Raw genomic sequence first — 19,692 nt, forward strand, 5'->3', positions numbered from 1 at the left:
GTCACAGAGAGTCCCTTGTTTAGGTGACATTCCTGAGCCCACCACAAAAATTCTTTTTGAAGGCAAGGTATTATTTGAATGACAGTGTCCAAATCCTGGCAGTGCTGTGTCCATACATTTTGAGATACCATTGTAGCTTCCTCATATGCAGTTTGGCATTGGGAAGCACCAGAATACAAGATGCCATGAACCCTAATGCTTGAAGGACTGTCCTTGCAGTCAGCACGGACTGATGAGATAGTTGATGGAAGTAAAGTGATAGACTCTTTTGTTTGTCCGGGGTTAAAAAGGCCATCTGGGCTGCTGTATTCAGTCTCACACCCAGAAAGCACATGTCTTGAGAGGGTACTAGACTGGACTTTATTTCGTTCACAGAATACCCTAGGCATCTTAGCACTGCTATAACATATTCCAGATGCTGTAGAAGGTCTTCCTTTTCTTGAGCCAGAATCAGGCAGTCGTCCAAGTAAGGATAGATTTGAATTCCTTGAAGCCTGAAGTAAGCTATCACTGGAGCCAGAACCTTTGTGAATACTCTGGGCGCAGTAGATAAGCCAAAGGGCAATGCAGAGAACTGATAATGAGAATTTCCAGCTCGAAACCGCAGATACTTCCTGCAACTTAGCCTTATAGGCACATGAAGGTAAGCTTCCTTGAGATCTAAAGTTACCATCCAGTGATCTTTGCCCAGCAGAGGTAAAAGCTGTTGTAACGTCAACATCTTGAACTTGGGAATGTCCAGAAAAGTGTTGAGGAGAGATAAATCCAAAATTGGTCTCCACGTGTTCCCCTTCTTTGGTACTAAGGCCCCTTTCTGATACAGGGACTGGCTGAATGGCCCCCATCTGGAGTAACTGAGAAACTTGCTTGTGAGCCTCTTTTCTTTGTGGAGGAGGAACGTCTGGCATGCCTTTGAAAGGGGGCATTGTATGGAAATAAAATCTGTAACCGTGGTGAATAATATCCAACACCCATTTGTCTTGAGTAATTAAATCCCAATTTTCTTTGAAAAGAGACAGTCTTCCTCCCAAAGGAGCTGCCAGACGAGAATCTACTGGCAGCTGAAAAGACAGGTCATTGGGTCTGTTTACTGAAAGGACTGACCCCTGCCCTCACCAGAAGTCTGAGCAGGTGAACTGCCTGTTCTAGGCCTAAAAGAACCTTGAGCCCTGCCCCTACCACGTCTAGACCTACCCCTAGACTGGGAATCATAAGCAGGATATGTCCACCCCTTAGCAGGCCAATTTCTACTAAACTTGGTGGCTGCACCTGCAAAAATCTTTAACAGTTTGCATAGACTTAGCTTTGTCCTCCATTTTCTTTAAAACTGCTTCCACAGGCGATCCAAACAACACATCAGACTGTAAAGGAGCATCCAAAATCCTTGTCTTAACATGCTCAGCTAAATTCTGATCCTTCAACCAGGCATGCCTGCGAAGAACAGAACTAGTAGCAGCCACCCTGGAGGAGGCCTGTACAGCATCAAAACCACATTGCAAAGAATGCTTACCCACTTGTTCAGACACATGAACCAAATCCAGCAACTCTTTACACTCAATACCTTCCGCCAAAGCATCCACCTTAGATTTTAATTGTGAAAGGAGATAATTCTGATATTTTAGCATGTGAAACTGACAATTCAACGCTCTCATGGCTAGAGTGGAAGAAGTATACACTTTCTTTCCCCACCTATCCAAAGCCCTTGCCTCTTTATCAGTGGGAACAGGATTTTTAACCACAGAAGCTTTAACACCTTTAGGCCCTTGAGAAATAGTTTCTGGGTCCGCCCTAGGACTCTTAAACAAATACTTATGAGCTTGGGCACCCTATAATACCTATCAGGCTTAACAGGAGCAGGAGGCAAAGAGTCAGGGTTCAGGGAAGCCTCTGCAAAAACATCTTCCACCACATTCAACACAGGAGGAATAGCTAAGGGCCTATGCTGGGGTAAAACAAGAATTCCCTAAGCCTTTTCCTGGAATCAGAGTAATCCTGGCCTTCCCATTTAAAGTGCTCCCTCATGGAATGCAGAGTCTCTGAAAATGAGAAATCCTCAGGAGGAGAAGCTGTAGGAGTGGAATCATCCACATCAGAATCAGAATAAGTAGGATACTCCTGCAAGTCTTCCGCAGAAGACTCTGAAGCCTCTGAACACTGTTCAAAACTATCAAACTCGGTTCCACCCTAGGCCTCTTATCAGGCGGGAGCATAGAACCTCTAATCATAGTAATCAAATCTTCTGCCATTTTAAGCATATGTTTCTTAGGTACAGAACCCGAAATGCTAGGAGAAGCCCCCACTGAAACTGAACTAGGCCTACCTCTCAAAGAAGTTTTGGCAACAGAAGGAGAGGCTCTAACTACCTTGGGAAGAGAGGGAAGAACAGTGACCTGAGAAGCCCCCTCAGCCTGGCCTACCTCCTGAGAAGGCACATCCTGTAACAGTAAAGTTTCTGCCTGAGACTCCATGGAAACTCCTGGCAAAACCTCTGGCTCCACTGAGCCTTCTAAAGAACCGACGTCCGGGACTGCCGGTTCATCAACCCTAGGCTTCGCTGTTTTGTCCTTGCGCTTCTTGGACGAAGCGGGCGGCGGAGCATCCGACGGCATTTTATAATTACAACGCTTCCCAAACACTAACCTGGCACAGTCTAACCTCCTCTTAATAGTGCGTTTGTTAAACCTAGCACAAGAGCGGCAACCAACAACGTCGTGCTCAGGCCCTAAACAAGGTATACACAAGGTATGGTAATCCCTATGAGGTATCTGTTTCCCACAAGAAATACAGTTATTCACTTTTTCTGACATCCGGTTAAATACTGAGGCAAGAAAAAACCAAAATGTTCCCCAACGGGGTACTTAGCCAACTCTGTTTCGGTCTGAAACTCCGGTTTCGGAAATATTTCAGAACGCCAACCTGCACTCGCAAAACTGCTTCTGCATCGGACCATGCGGCAAAAAAGACTGAGGATATGACGTCGGTCATGCGCATTAGTACCCTGACGTACTGACGTCAGTCTAATGCGCCCTGACCGACGTCAGCCTTATACTCTGGTATTCGGGCCGACTGGACGCGGACTATACCCAATAGTAAGGACTGCAGCAATGGGGAACGAAGAACATTTTTCTGTTTCAAAAGTTCCAAAGTGTGCTGTTGATATTTTAACATATGGAACTGACAGTTGACAGCCCTTATAGATAAAGTTGCAAATGTATATACTTTTTTACCCCATCTGTCCAGGGCCCTGGATTCTTTGTCTGAGGGAGTGGGATTCTTTGCAGAGGTAGCCTTAACTCCCTTAGGTCCCTGAGTAATCACCTCTGGATCTGCTATAGGATTTCTGTAGAGGAATTTATGAGTCATGTACCTTGGTCAGGTTTTCTGTGAGCGGGTGGAAGGGTGTCTGTCAGGGGTAAGGCTGGATTCTTGGTAAATATCATCTAACACCTCAAGGATGGGAGGGACAGCCAGAGGCCTATGCTAGGGTAGGTCCAGAAGCTCTCTTTGTCGTTTCTTGGATTGAGGGAAATCTGTTGATTCCCACTGGAAGTGTTCCTTGAGTGCGTGGAGGGTTTCCCCAAAGGAAAAGTCCTCCAGAGGTGATGCAGAAGGAATAGATTCTTCTACATCTGAGTCTTCATAGGCAGTAAGAGGATTTTCCTCTTCAAAAACAAGAGGAGTCAGATCCCTCTGAGTCTAAATCCAAATGGATGTCTGGAGAAGGTTCCCTTCTCCTTTTAGCTGGAGTGGCCTGATTACCTAGGATGAAAGTGATGAGATCCTCCGCCATTTTAAGCATGACAGTTTGAGGAGGGAGAGTTGTAGTGGAATGCAGACTTTTTGCTGTTTTCCTATGATTAGCTCGAAGTCTGGCCTGAAGAGTATTCCTCAGTGCTGTTGGTGTGTTAATCGAAAGAGAGGGCGAAGGCCTTGAAGGGAAATCCGAAGTGCGAGCGGTGTCCTTGGAAGCCGGTGCCTGCTTAGCGGCTCTGGACCCAACCGAGGCAGAGACAGCCGAAGGCTCATTATACAATGCAGACATCTGCAGCATACAGGACTCTGAAAGGGTATCAGGAGAGGCCTGCAAAGTAATCGAGTTGGGCATCAAGGGCTGCAAAAGCGACTCACTGAATTCCGAAGAACTGACGACCCGTTTAGCATTGGTGTCGTCGGAAGGCCTGGCCTTATGCGGTCTATCTCTATCCTTATCTTTACATTTTTTCAGAAGATCTGTGGTTTGCTGACCGACGGATGCCATATCGGTAATCGGAGACAGAAGATGAAAATAACTGGCTACATAGTTCTACGGCGAATAGTTCTATCGTTAAAGAGGGCACAGAACCGACAGCGGGATAACGTCGTGATCTGGGCCTAAGCAAGTGACGCAGTATGAATGGAAGTCTTGGTGTGGTATTTGCTTTATACAGGCGAAACAATTATTGCCTTTTTCGGGCATCGGTTAGTGCAAGAAAAAGGAAGGATCCCCAATGGGGTACTTAGCTTTAGACATTTTCAGCTGAAGTTCGTAATCTAGAAACGACCGACCGGCACTGTTGCGAATTGCTTCTGCTATGGGCTCCACAGCAAGAAAGATTGAGGTAATGGCGTCGCCTGCTCTCCTTTATAGCTCAGACAACATGACATCACCCAGCAAGCAACAGCAGCTGACGGACAAAACCTTAGAGACGGCTACCACAGCATGGATAACCTAATGGTTAGTACTGCAGCAGTGAAACACGAAGAACATCAAGCAAAATCTTTTTTGTTTTCAGGACAACAAACAAACAAAAAAAAAAAAATCGACAAAAAATGGTATGTAAAGAATGACAAAATGATTTTGAATAATATGTGATGGTAATGGTATACGACATGCACTGTGAGAGAACTTGCACAGCAATGAAAACACAATATGAAGCATTTCCATGCTGCAATGTATAAAGTAACAAGATAGTTTTCTAGATAAAACTGTTTTAAGTGATGAGCTTCTACCAGTGGTTCGCTCCCAAAACAAAGATCTCCATTATCTGCTTCCAGAGGTCATTAGAGATAAAACAGAAAGACACTTCTCCAGATCTTCAAAGTCATCACTATAAGCCTTTTTCACTATATTTAGAGATCTTTACGGTAACTAAAATGTCTGATTGCAAAGGCTGTGTACATTACAGAATTAGAGTAAGAAAAAAAAAGGCAGGACATTATGCACTTAAAATTTTAAAATGTACCTTCTGACAGCTACGGTCAATGGGATCTATTGGAGTTGATTTGGGATGAATAACTCTAGTGTCATCTCTTCCACACTCTAGCACAGACCACAGCTCAGACACAAGGGCTTGGATGAACCCTGCAATAAAATACAAGTTAAGTCTAAAAAAATAAAAGAAACAAGCACTGCCAGTGCTAAATGGCGGCTTGCGGTGAACAATTGTATTAATACGCAATGGAATGACAAAATAGTGGTGGGTCGAGAAACAAGAAAACACCACATCAAGCAGTCATGTACAATGGTCAACATAATTCATTCTCCTACAAATGATTCAGAAATTCAAAAGGGTAATAAGCAGTTATGCAAAAAAAAAAAAACAAAAACAGCAGAATGATTTAAAATTTAATTCAGTTTTGAAAAGTCACTCTTCATAGCAAATTATTAGGGATGATAGTGGATGCAAATCTTAAATTCGACCGGCATATACAAAACTGCGTAAGAAAAACTCATCAAAAAACTAGCAATGCTTTATACAGCCAAAATCTTTCTCACCAACATGACTAAAGCTATTCCTGCCACTAACTATCTTCTCCACACTCTTCTTTATGGCTCTTCCATCCTTACTAACCTTCCTTACTAACCTTCAGGTGTCACAAAAATCAGAACTTGAAAGATGTTTAACAAAGTTGTTAATTTTTGCAGCAAATACCCCTTTCAGAAACTACCACTATATAGCACTAAAAAGCCTACATTGGTTAGAATTACCCTGTCAGCTAACATATACACTGCTTATTGCCTATAAAATTAACCAGAATCCATCTGCTTGTTCAGCACTAAATAACATTTTACAAAACTATGCACCCAGTCAGTCACTCTGATCCATTGATCAAAAACTCCTGTCTGTCCACAAACCTATCAAATCTGCTGGGCATTGTCTGTACTTGTACCATGCTGCTAAGGACCATGTTGCTAAGGCCTGGAACTCCTTATCTGTACCCATCAGGTCAGTACTCTCCCTCCCACCCTTCAAAACCACTGAAACCTGGTTTAAACCACACATAAAAGACACTGAAGTACTTCCTCTTGGCTTTAATATGTTCAGAGCTGATCGACTTAAAAGAAAAGGAGAAGGCAGTAATATATCCTGATTTTATCTGCTTAACCCCCTCACAACCAATCCATATTCTCCTTTGACAAAGCTGAACTATTGATCACTTACCTTAAATTAAACAACAATAAAAGTGTCTGCATTATAGCTTTATACATACCCCGGCAATAACTTATCGACTCTGGAAAGTATCCTATCATGGGTATCAAAAATATCTCTCTGGAAACAGTAATATTAGGTGATGTCAATACTGACTGGTAGAAACTTAACTTACAATTCCCCACAGATAACATAAACCTACTTTGAATTTCTCAACTAATTACTCACCCAGCCTTTACTAGTTCTGCAAACCAAAATGGCTCAATTATTGATTGGATTTTGGGCTTCAATCCTAGCAATTTCTCTATATCCAAAATACTTCCAGCCTCTATATCGGTGATCACCACCCCATCTGCACAACTAGATTTATCTCTCTTTCATGCAGACAACATACCTACAAGACAGTATGAAACCATTTGACCAGCAGGCCTTTACAAATATATTAAACTCCATTAATTGGTCCTTCCTTAAATACTTATTGCTAGATTATGCAGTTAAACAAACATTCCTAAACACCTTGGACAGTTTAGCTCCCAACAGAAGGAAAAGAGTCAAAACCAACTACACTCCTTGGCTTTCTGTCTATACCAGATCACTCATGCAAAAAAGAGACAAGCTTGGACAGCTTACCTAAAACATAAGACTCATAATAATTTACAGCATTTCAAAGCACTGTGTAACCTTGCAAAGAAACAGGTTAATTTACATAAAAAACAATTCTATGCAACGCCACAATATCAGCACAAATCATGTCCAAAAACCTTCTGGCACACTATCAAAAAAAAAAAAAATACACCCAGGAAATCAGTCCTCCCCCCAACCCTCCTGTAATAGTACCTCCTCTGACATAGCATCTCAATTTAACTCTTACTTCATCGAAAGCATAGGTTCCATCACTAACAAATTCCCTACATCACCTTCTACTTTCTCTCAGCCTTGTATTACCTGTCAACTCCACATTTTCCCTTCAACCAGTTGTTCCCACTTCCTTCATCAAATCCCTCTTGTGCAAGCTCAAGCCATGTTCGCCCTCTGTAGACAATCGTCCTAATGAATTCCTAAAACTGGCAGCTGACTCAATTGCTTACCCAATCTCCATAATCATTAATAGATCTATCAGGGAAGCTTATGTCCCCTCCCTGTGGAAAACATCATTCATCCTTCCCCTCCACAAAGGTGGCACCTCCACACAAATGTCTAATCTTAGGCCAATTGCTATTCTTTCACCACTATCAAAACTTCTAGAAAAACATATCCATAAACAACTTCTTCAATACATACTTGACAATAATCTTCTCTCTCCCACCCAATATGGATTCAAACCAGCATCATCACTGCTCTACTATCCTTTACTGACAGTGTCAACAAAGCTTGTGACTAAGGAAACATTGTTTCTTCTCTATTCTCAGATCTATCCAAAGCCTTTGATACTATCTCCCACCCCAAACTCTTATACCAACTAACTTTTCTGGGCTTAACTGAAACATCCTTAGAATGGTTCACTAGCTATCTCTCTAACAGATATCAATCTGTCAAATGCAACTCTTAAATTCTCTCCTTAATTCCCAGTCAGCAGTGTGGTACCCCAAAGCTCAATACTAGGTCCATTCCTCTTCAACATCTTTATTAACCATCTTAATATCACCATCAAACAAGCCACCCTAATTCAATATGCCAAAAACTCTACATTAACCTGCTCTGCCAGGAATCTTTATCATCTACAGAGCTTAACTCAAGAAGCATTTAGTTCCATTGTGCCTTGGCTCACCAACAGCCATCTACAACTTAACCCCCCCAAAAAACTAAACTTCTATTTTTACCAAAACAATTTTCTCCAGATATTTCTAACTTTGCTATTACTTCTCTGAACAACACTTCAACTGATGTGGTTTCACACACAAAACTGTTAGGTGTAACTATCAACAACAATCTTAAGTTTGATTACTGGGGAGATGATTTTTTTGAGCTATGATACAGAATCGGAATTGCCTTGATATAGTAAAGCATTGCTGAGTCTAACTATGGTGGCTACTGAAAAAGCAATTACTACACAATGGAAATCAAAGTTTAAACCAACTTTATTAGAAGTAGTGAATATATTAACATAGATAAAACAACTGGAATTGGGATGTTTAGAAAAGGGAAGGAGCAAACTACATAGGAAAAAATGGGAATTGTGGGAACAATATATGTAGAAAAGGAATGAGGCTTAAAAGAAGTCAGGATTTGAATGAGGTGTATAATGCTTAACTGACAATGACTGGTTAGATTATAAGTGATGCATAACATTTGCAACTTCAGTTGTTTCAGTGGTGTCTGTGATGCATAAAGTTTGCAACCGAAGTGATATCAATGTTTGTTTTTCATTTACATAAATGTAAGATTGCATATGTCATAAGTGATAATTTAATAAAGATGACTTTGTTAAAAAAATAATCTTAAGTTTAACCTGCATATCAGCAACAACACAAAAATAAAACTAATCAAAAATTGGGCATGATGTATAGGGCTAAGAAATTCATCGCCAACTCTGCAAGAGTAACCCTTGCCACCACCTATCTCTTACCCTCCCTTCTATACGCTTCACTTATTCTAATCAATCTTCACTCTTCCCTCAAAGAAAACCTTAGCCAATGTTATAATAAAACAGCTAAATTTGTCAGAGACCAAGCCCACTACTCTCATCATTGCTCTGCTCTCAAGTCCTTAAATTGGCTCAAACTACCCCACCTTCTCACCTTTAATCAACTAACACACAACATAATGTACAAATCCTCATTTTCACAAACTATATCATCATTACTTCAACACTATATTCTATCTTGTGACCTATGCACTTATCACAAGTATCTATTATCTAGTTACAAACCTCAAAGATTTAATGGTGTTAGTATATACTCTCACTGTGCTGCCAAATCAAGGAATAGCACTCCAGAATCAATCAGGCATACAATACCCCATTACTATTCCTTCAAGTACAGGCTGAAATAACATCTAACAAATAACTGGATCTGCCCATGCTCCACATCATCTTAGTAGTCTCCCCAGTCTTAAAAGACTTTTTTTCTTGATCTATCCTACTTCCCTTCCCCCCATTACCTACTTTCTAGCCTAACCATTATATAATTCCTTAACCTTCTAATGTTCCTTCTCTTTATTTTTACACTAACCTTTATCTATCCTAGAAATTATGACTGACATTTACTACCAGAGTCTCTTGACAGAAAGTGTATATATTTTTTATGACTTATTACTTGTTCTGTAATATATTTTTCATGCTTCATTATGTAACATAGATATTAGGAACTCTCTTCTATCTTCTATATAATGTACGTTCAACTTTATTGCTTGCTTTATATCTACCTATTTTCTACTTTTATTGTACCCACAAACTACACTACTGTGTGATTGTCTTAGTCTTTGCAACCAATGTTGATTTGTAATTCTGTTTAAATTGCACTGTGGAGATGTTCTCCCCGGGCCTCAGCTGAAAATGGGCTCATACCCAGTTGGACTTTAAGTGTCAAACAAAACAAATAAAAATAAATGAAACTTCCAAGCCAAAAGCTGGCTCTATTCTTGCTCAACACCAGGACAAACTACATCCCTAAATGTGAACAAATACCTATCCATACCTTGCATCTCCTTAGTCTCCCTTTTCACTCACTTCCTCACTTATAACAATCTCTCTCATCCCTGACTTTCTCTCTAAATATACCACAAGCCTGCTTTTCTGTCACTTCCTTTTGCAACTACTGTTTTGTATTTTGCTAACTTTCCTTTAATTCCTGTATAAACTGGCTACATTTTCTCTATTAAATCATTATCATATACCTTAAAACTATTCTTAACTAATGTTTTCATATTAAGTCTAATTTGATATAATTAGTTCAACTGTAGTTGTTTTTTGTATTTTTAAAGATTGTAAAATTATTATTCTTAAAATGTTCTGTAATACTTTGCAGCTTTTCTCCCCGGGCCTCTACTATAACTTCCACCCATTTGGACTGTCCCAGCAATCAAATGTCAATAAATAAATAAAATGAACCAGCCAATTAATTATAGGTATTTGCATGTCATGGTAGACTACATTATCCATACTCCAATGTCTGACACCAAAAGGCTCTGCTTATATAACTGCTTTCTGAGGCTTGTTTATTACTTCTATTAGGTGTGCAATAGAGCTGTGGGGTTATTAACAATTTTTAGAAAATGGGCTTACTATACATCAGTACCCTGAGTGGAGAGTGAGCATTCTCCAGCAGTGTATTAATGTACAAGCAATGCCAGGTGAAAAAGGAGTCCACTGCTTCACGGCAGCTTATCAAGCCGCTGTGGAGCTAGGACTGAGAAAAACGAAACGGCCACCATTATTGTACACTCACTAAGCAGCATTTCTGCTGTTTAGTGAGTGTAAAAAAATGAAAAAAAATAAAATAAAGCATGTGTGATAGACTGAGATTGATCGAGTGTGTGCGTTTCTATCTGCATGTAGGAGTGACTCTGTGCATGAAAGTAGAGAGACTATGTGTGTGTGAGAGAGAGAGATCTAGAGAGTAAGAGAGAAAGCAAGAGTGATGAGTGAGTGAATGCATGTATGTAAGGAAAGGAGAATGCGTGTGAGAAAGATTGAGAGAGAGTGAGACTGAATGTGTGTATGAAAGCAGCTGGAGACTGTAAGACATTGAGAAAGAGTGTGAGACGGATCTTATGTGAGTGAATGTGTGTATGAAAGCAGAGAGAGACTGCGTGTGTGTGTGTGTGTGTGTGTGTGTGTGTGTTTCTTTCTATAGGTTCTAAATGTAGAAACTCACTCAAATTACTCCTAGACCAAGTCACTGGCCATTTTTTTTGTTGTTTTCTATTTGTTAATAATATGTTATGTGCTAAAGATTTAAACTCTTCTCATGATTTTACTGTAGCATCTGTAAGAGAATTAGTTATTAGCGCAGTTAGATGGCATGCTATCAGTCTGCTTTGCTAACCTACAAACTTCTTTACTTGTAATTCTTATAGTAGCTATTATACCATACTTACTTATGTGAGAGAGAGAGAGAAAGAGAATAATCTTTGCCAGGCCAGCCCTTAGTGAATGGGCTCTCTCTAAAATTGTTGTGTTTTACTTACTTATGTATTTTTTAAGTACTGTTTTATTTTTTAATATATTTTGGATGTAAAATGCTTTCTCCAACATCATTAACATATACTACAGCAAGTATGAAACATTAGGCGGAGGAACTATTCTACATCAAAAATATATTTTTGCGTGTCTCAAATTCTAAAAACAGTAACGGATTACCTTCCACTCGAATAAAGCTCAGAAAGCCATTTTATCTCTTGTGATATTCACAACACCTGGATTAACATCCAACTCAATATTCTGGCCTTCCTCCATGCTCCTCAGCGACAAGGAACAAGTAAAAATAAACAGCAAAAATCTTCACCGCCAAGGATTAAGTCACAACACTCATATAAAGTCCAGAATCCAAAAACAAAACATTTTATTTTGTATTTATTTAACATTTGTTGACCGGGAAAGTCCGACTAGGTTCCACAGATCCTGTTTTCAGTGGAGGCCCGGGGAGAAATGCTCCAGAAGCATGTCTTTAGAATGTGGGAGGAAACAGGAGTACCCTGAGGAAACCCACGCGAATGCAGGGAGAACATGCAAACTCCACACAGAAGGCACCCCAGCCGAGAATCGAACCGGAGAACCTCTTGCTGTGAGGCAACAGCATTAACCGCTGCACCACTGCGCCACCCAAACATAGTAGCGACACACACGGCAGCCAGTTAAATAAAAAAAACTTTATTAAAATAAAATCAAATGTAGTAAGCACTTTTCTGTGGGTCAACCATGCTTCATCAGACTTTTAAAAAAATTGATGTCAACCACTATTTAAATAAAAAACAGCTACTTCATTTCATTATTAACTGTCATGACAACTAATTTATTTAGTGGTTAGTATATAATGATTTTTGTGGTGTCAAGTATATTAATTCTGGTGACAGTTTATTTTAAAAGCTGTGTGTGATGTTGTTTGATGGTTCCTAACTGTGATGTTGTTTTATGGTTCCTAACTAAACTATGTATTATTGTTTTAATTAGTTGCCAGGACAGTTAATAATGAAATGAGGTAGCTGATTTTTATTTAAATATTGGTTTTATTCAATTATTTTTATAGTCTGATAAAGCATGGTTGACCCATGCAAAAGCTCTTACTGTATTGGATTTTATTTTAATAAAAGTTTTTTATTTGTTAACTGGCTGCTGTCTGTGTCGCTACTACATTTGTTGTTGGATTCTGGATTTTATACGAGTGCTGTGACTTAATCCTTGGCAGTGAAGATTTTTGCTGTTTATGTGTGCATAGAGCCTACAGTAAAACAGCTGTCTCTGGTGTGTTGACTTGTCCAACCACTAACATTCTCTTGGCCCCATGACAAGATGAGTATACTTGTAGGTTATACATGTGGATCAGTATTTGTGCATGCATTACTGTCCTTGGCAGACTCCATGCCTAAGCAGCACTATCCCCTGCCTTAAATTGGTAGCAACATACTTACTATGTGCTGTCAACATTCACATATTTGCCATACTAACAGCAGCATTGGACACGTAATCATTGCTCATCTTCTTGTGTAGCACTGTACTGATGAGTGATGTGACCTACATATAAGAAGCCTCACTTCCCCTGTAGCATGTCTTTCAGTCTATGTGGAAATGTTAGACAGTGGGCACCACTTACAGATGGACAATAACCAGTCTTGTCCTTGTGCTCCATTCCCTATCAGAGAGAGTCCACCCACAGCAAGATAATAACCTTTCATGCCCTTCAGCTGTTTTACCTCACCCACTCCACTGTTCAGTATCTGCTCCTGTGACTTAATTGCATCCATGGGTGCAGCCTGCAGCCCTGAGGTAAGTTACCAGCTGTCTTGTTTACTTTCAGAACACCTATATTTTTATTTTATTGTGCTTTTGTTTACTGGGTTTGTCTAACTGGGTTTAGTAAAAAAAAACTCTTCAATAGAGACCTTGATAGAAAAGTTACAACATATTAAAAACATTTTTAAAACAGAGATTCAGTAATATACATCAACAGACATTACGTAACATACATTAAGAATTGCAGATTAATTTGCTAACGAGACTACATTCATATGGAATGAAGACAAACTATTATAATATAAACGATACTTGTACATTAATAGATAAGGAACATTGAGCATATGAAGAGGTTATTTAATGGGTTTGTCAAATAGATAATAAATCATGTAATGACTGCTTAGGAATTCAAAGAAATGGAGGTGAGGGAATGAACTAGGTGGGACATATAATGTTAATACTGTAGTGAAGAGGTGGAACATAAAGCAGATCACTGACAATTATATATATGGCTATCATAAAAATAATTTTAATATAGCGTTGAGGATGAGCAATGTCATATAATTCTGTATATGGCTGGGAAATGCAAGTAAAACTATTCAGGTATTGGTGAATACATGTTGTGAGACATAGAATTCTGAATAAAGACAAATGGTTTGATGATATAACAATACATGAGCAGCTCCATTGATTTAATAGGTGATGTTTAGTTGTGTTTTAAATGAGCTTGCATTCAAAAAGGATTTCAGCGGTAGTGGGATGTGAATATAGCAAGTCACCTGCAGTATTAAATGATTTGGTTATAGTGATTAGTGATTTTTCTCTAGAGTGTAAAATTCTGTTGGGGGAATAATGTATTAAGCTGTTAATTGCTGGACAATTTTCGAGCTTATACAGAGGTCTGTGTATTGGAGGTAGCTGACAGAGAGCTAGGTGATGCAAAAATGCTAACCAGTTTAGTTCTCTGAGGGATAGGCAGTGGTGTGTTCCATTGTTATAGTTTACTGCAAAACAGCTATTTTATTTACAATATTGTTCACGTTTGGACAGTTATTAGACCTGAAGGTCAGTAAAGACTGGGAAGCACAGATGAGAAATGGGAGAAAGAAATTAGGTTATATGTCTTCTAGCTATGTCAGTGAAACAGTTTTTTAACTGTATACTGTACTTAGTTTTTGATAACTTTAGCAATATGTGATACATCGTGTTCGAATTCAAATGGTCATCTAGCTATCTATGTGGCAGTCCAACTCTTACCCACTAAATTCCTATTTCTAAGTTGCTTGTTGTAATATGGTCTCCTGCAATATGGGAGCCACACGTTTCATCATGATAAATCATGACTCATAGTGCTGATTATAATAATCAGATGTGCATAGTGAGATTGTCTCAACTGCAGATTTAACATGCTGCATTATCATCCACAGTCAGTGCTTCCATGCACATCCATGCCCATTGCTTAAGTACGAGTTCATGTGCACAGTGGGGACTTTCAAGATGGCTGCACACTGATAAACAGCTTAATTGCAATATTCCCAGTGTGAGAAAAAGATAACAGCTAGACATTCTGCCAGTATTAATAAAATTCAGTTACTGGCTAGTAAGCATGCTGCTTGGATGTCAGCAAAGAAGAAACTTAAGAGAGCCTGAAATAAAATCAACTAGAAAAGGTGAAGAAAAAACACTGACTGGGAAGAATCCTGCAGCTGTTTAGCAAAAAGCAGTTCAGGCTCCACCTTTGGAACAAAAGATGTCTTACAGTAATTTAGAGGAAAAAAATAAATAAAATGTACTCAGAGCTGTATAAAAAATGAAACACTGAAGAAGTACATAAACTTAAACAAAAAAGGCTGTAAAAAATGGAACAGTTATTCAGATGAGCTGATAAAACAGAAAAAAACAGAGGTCGAAATGAAGAAAAGGCTGGCTGAGAATGAGACTTCTCAAGAAGAGTTGTTCAAAAAATGGTAGCCTTAAAGGGCAGAGCATGCAGAGAAAACTTGAGATTTTCTGCTGTACCAGAAAAACTGGAAGTAATAAACTTTACTAATTTTATGAAGGCACAGATAAGCACCTGGACTGGTATTCACAGCCACATTTGTAAACTAAATCGGCACATTGTGTGTATGCTCCAAATGTGGCACAGAGTAACCAGCCAAGACCTGTATTAGTAATGATGCAATCTTATCAGCAGAAAGAATTGATCCTGACAAAACTGTGGCAGAAGGGCAGAGTACCGAAAATGAGAGACAGCAGAGTAATTGTGGAAAATGATTATTCACTGTACACCAAGTAGAAGAGACAACAAATTTATCCCAGCATTCAGGGGACGTTGAAAGGCAAGTATAAGACTCGAGCTGTTGTATATCCAGCTGACTTCAGAATATTTTCCTAGAGGATTAAAGTCATATTTTGATGTAGAACAGGTTGAAGAGGAAATACAAAAGTTTGTCCAACAAAAAGTGAGCCATCAAACAGAAAGGGACTCTGCTTCTCATTCATCTGATTATGAAACTCATAGAGATACTTTTCCATTGAAACCTTTTTACATTGCTTCAAAGGAAAATGTTTAACAGATAGAAAGAACATGAATTGACTAGAAGAAGTACCTTGGATGTAAACCGGAGTCTGGTACTGGTAGATGGAGATGAACAGGAAGAAGATCAGCAACGGTGACAATACTGAATAAATGTGAGACTACAGAGCATCAATCACATTTGTTAAGTATGGCTTTACAAGAAAAACTGGCTGAGAAAGAATGAACTTTTGTTGACCATGTTAAACGTGTGTGTGGACTGAATACCATATATCCCACTTCATTTCATTAATATTCGGAAAGACATTAAAAAGAAAAAAGTAACTACAAGTAAAACAATTTTTGTTCTTAACAGTATTTGTATAAAACATTTCATGATATAAATTACATGTATAGTAAAGCAGATTTGTGCAGTATGTATTATGGGTATCTAAAAAGGATGTTTAAGTAAATACACTGTAATACTGGACTGCTGGGGTGAGTGTGGGGTGTAAAAGTGCACTGATTATAACATACATAGAGCTGAGACATTTACTCTTACTTTTGCATAGATGAATGTCTGGATAAATGCCCTTTGCTTTATATAAAAACAAGTTTTCTGTTTAAGCATGTGGGCTTTAAAAATAAGAGAACACTGTGAATGCAGTGAAAAGTTTTCCTTTAGCAAATAATTGTTCATTGTGATTTGAGTAGTCTGTAGCTGAGGGCAGGTGCACATTTTATGTTTCCATGGATACAAGCTGACTACAGACACAGGCAATAAATCTCAAGGCTGGGCATTGTTTGTTGATGGAAATTTAAATTTAAAAGGTACAAGAGCAAGCAGCTCAGTAAAAAAATAAATTTGAAATTATTGGAAGTGAATAAGAGATAGCAGCTTTCCTGGTACCTAAATACATTAATGCATTTACTACAGCAGTGTGTATTATTTTAATTTAAAGATAGCCAGTGCACTTTTTCTTAAGGATAAAAGTTAATCTTTTCTGAAGGTATACAAGCTATTTTTCACATATGGGAGGGAATAGAGATAAGAACAAACAGCAATTAGTGTAAGCAAGAGAATAGACTGGAGCATGCTCCTTAGCATGTATAATCTTAATTTTAAGTTAGGTAATATCTGTGGGTACAGCTGTTTATATGAAACAACTGTTCCTATCATGAGGTTTAAACTTCATTACTTGAAGACGCACACAGTTGTGTGTGCTTTAAGTTAACAGGTTATGGGGGTGTTCTGTTTTTTTTTTTTTTTTTGTTTAGGGTTCTCATTAAAACAAAAGTATTTTAAAATGTGACAGTTCAAATGGAGATGACAAGAAGCAACTGTATAAAAGATCAACCTGCTAAACATCAATACATGCATGTAACACAAAAGTTGGAAATAGACATTTTAAAAAGCTGTCACATATATATATATATCTATATATATGTATATATAAAATAAGTGTGAACAGTAACTTCTTATCATAATGACTATGCTATCCATATCATTTTTTTAATATTAATGGTCCCACAGGTATAGACTAAAAGGTAAGAGTAGTGAAATATATACAGAAATGCAGAGTGCAAATGGCAATGCTACAGAAGACACGTTTGGAAATAAATGAGCATGTGAATTTGATAAAGAAAGGATTTCAGGACAGATATTCAGCAGAATATCATGGACAAAGGAAAATGGAAATACTTATATTAATTGCTAGAGGAGCTCCAATAGTGATAGAAGAAGAAAAATATGATAATGGTAGATTTGTGACAGTAAGGGGCTATGGCAAAGGAGGATGATTATGCTGGCATGTATTTATATTCCTCATAAAACTGCTAGTATGGAGCTTAAGAAATTTTTTGGAGAAATAATCAAGCTTTCCGTGGGGACTAGAACTTGATTTGCAAAAGTGAGACTGCATCTGGGGACCCAGAAGAGAAATATAACAAAAAAAGAGTAGATTTCTGAAAATATTTGGTGTGGAAGACTTAACTCAGTAGTAGGAAGAGAGAATTTACATATCATTCCCCAAGGTACAATAACTAAACTAGACTAGACTAGACTAGACAGAGATTATATTTAACAAGAACATGTGCATTTAATTGGAAGCTTCGACACACATCCAATAACTACTTCAGATCATGCACCAATAAAAACTAAGATAAAAATAAAGGAAGGGTAATTAAGTAAAAACGAGACACTGGCACTTTCCCACCTACCTGTTAATGACAAACATTTAAGGAATGGGTAGTGGAAATTATTTGAGAGTTTACGAAAGTAAAGCTTACAAATAGGGTAGAAATAAAAAAGTGAAAGGATTAAGAAGTAACATGAATTCTTTACATAGACTGACAAAGATTAAAGTACTGCAAAATAAATGGAATCTCACAGAACAAGAACAGACACAAATGCAGTGTGGTAAAGAGAAAATAAGGGAATATGTGTATAATATGCATGAGTTTAGAAAGACTGCAGTTAATCAATTGTTGCTTGATAACCCCAGAGCACAAAAACTTTTAGCACAACATCTTGGGCAACAAAAAGTATAAAAGGCTGCTGCCAAACATAAGGAGCCAATAACAAGAAAAATAACCAGAGATCCTGTATATGTATTAGATATATTTCAAACATTTTATGAACATTTGTATAAAGCAGAGAAATGTACAAATCAAGAAAGAGTAAAAATGGAAATATTTATGGAAGTCTCAAGTATGCCAAGGTGAGAAGTAGATGAGGCTCAACAATTAATAGTTAAGACAGGAGGAGACAAGATATAAATGGTGATGCATAATCAATCTGCAGGAAAGTCTCCAGGAACAGATGATATTCCTGTGAAAGATTGAAAGCTAGAAGGGAAGAAAGTGATAATGAACTGGAAGGTTTTGTCTAACGGCATTTTTAAAGGAGGGGAAGCACCAACATCCTGGAAGAAAGGAACAGTGGCTGTAATACCCAGGAGCAGCGTTAGGTCAACTGGTGCCCTAGGCAAAAGAGCTGCACGGTGTTCCCCACTACACCGCCTGGTGCCCCCATCCTGGTCTACCTACACCACAAAAATGCTGGAAAAGCACCCCTGCTAGAGCAGCGTCCTAGGCAGCTGCCTAGTTGGCCTATGCCTAAGGTCGGCTAATACCTGAAGATGGTAAAGACCCATCAGACCCAGCTTCACATTGGCCTACTTCAATTTTAAACCACGACTGTAAAGTGTTCATGTCTATGACAGCTAAAAGATTGGCAAAGGCATTGCCAAAACTGACAGATATGGATCAATGGCATTTTGTGAAATGTGTGTTAAACCTTTGACAATAATAACAGAACAATGAATATCCAGAGGGAAGTAGAATGTAAGAAAATACCACTGCTGTTGGTGGGTCTTGATATAAGGAAAGCATCTGACAAAGTAAGCTGGGATTTTATGAGTAGGACAATAGAAGCATTTGCATTCACTGATACAATAATAAGGTTAATTATTGGATATATGGAGGATCGGAAGCAAGAATTAAAGTGGGAGAGGCTCTCTCTGAAAAGTTGTTTCTGAACACAGGAACCAAGCAGGGGTGTCCTAGTTCCCCTTTGTTATTTGCATTATATTAAGATCCACTGGCAAAGAAAATAAGAAACTCATAAATTCAAGGATATAATTGGCATGGTAATCAAGAAAGGTTGGCTTTACATGCAGACAATATTATTTTGTACCTGATAAACTAGAAAAGGACATCTCAGTATTGATGAAAATTTTGAAACAGTTTCAAGTCTTTTCGAAGTATAAAATCAATGAAGATAAAGCAAGGGCTATCACTGTAAACTATGTGCCCACACGTGAATTGGTTCAGCAATACCCATAATTATTGGGACATAATAAAATGAAGTACTTAAC

The 19,692-nt window shown here is 38.5% G+C and overlaps 1 protein-coding gene across 1 annotated transcript in view; it reads right to left on the reverse strand.

Annotated features, from left to right (window-relative positions):
- The window catches only part of TBC1D32 (TBC1 domain family member 32), a 1,886,357-nt gene that overhangs the window by 1,156,546 nt on the left and 710,119 nt on the right, over positions 1-19,692 (reverse strand). The window contains exon 16 of the mRNA XM_044086982.1: positions 5,223-5,341. Within this exon, the coding sequence (XP_043942917.1) occupies positions 5,223-5,341 (119 nt within the window). The remainder of the gene's footprint in view (positions 1-5,222; positions 5,342-19,692) is intronic.

This window comes from Protopterus annectens, chromosome 1.part1 (genome assembly GCF_019279795.1).
Source record: "Protopterus annectens isolate FY-2018-M chromosome 1.part1, PAN1.0, whole genome shotgun sequence".
Lineage (NCBI taxonomy): Eukaryota > Metazoa > Chordata > Ceratodontiformes > Protopteridae > Protopterus > Protopterus annectens.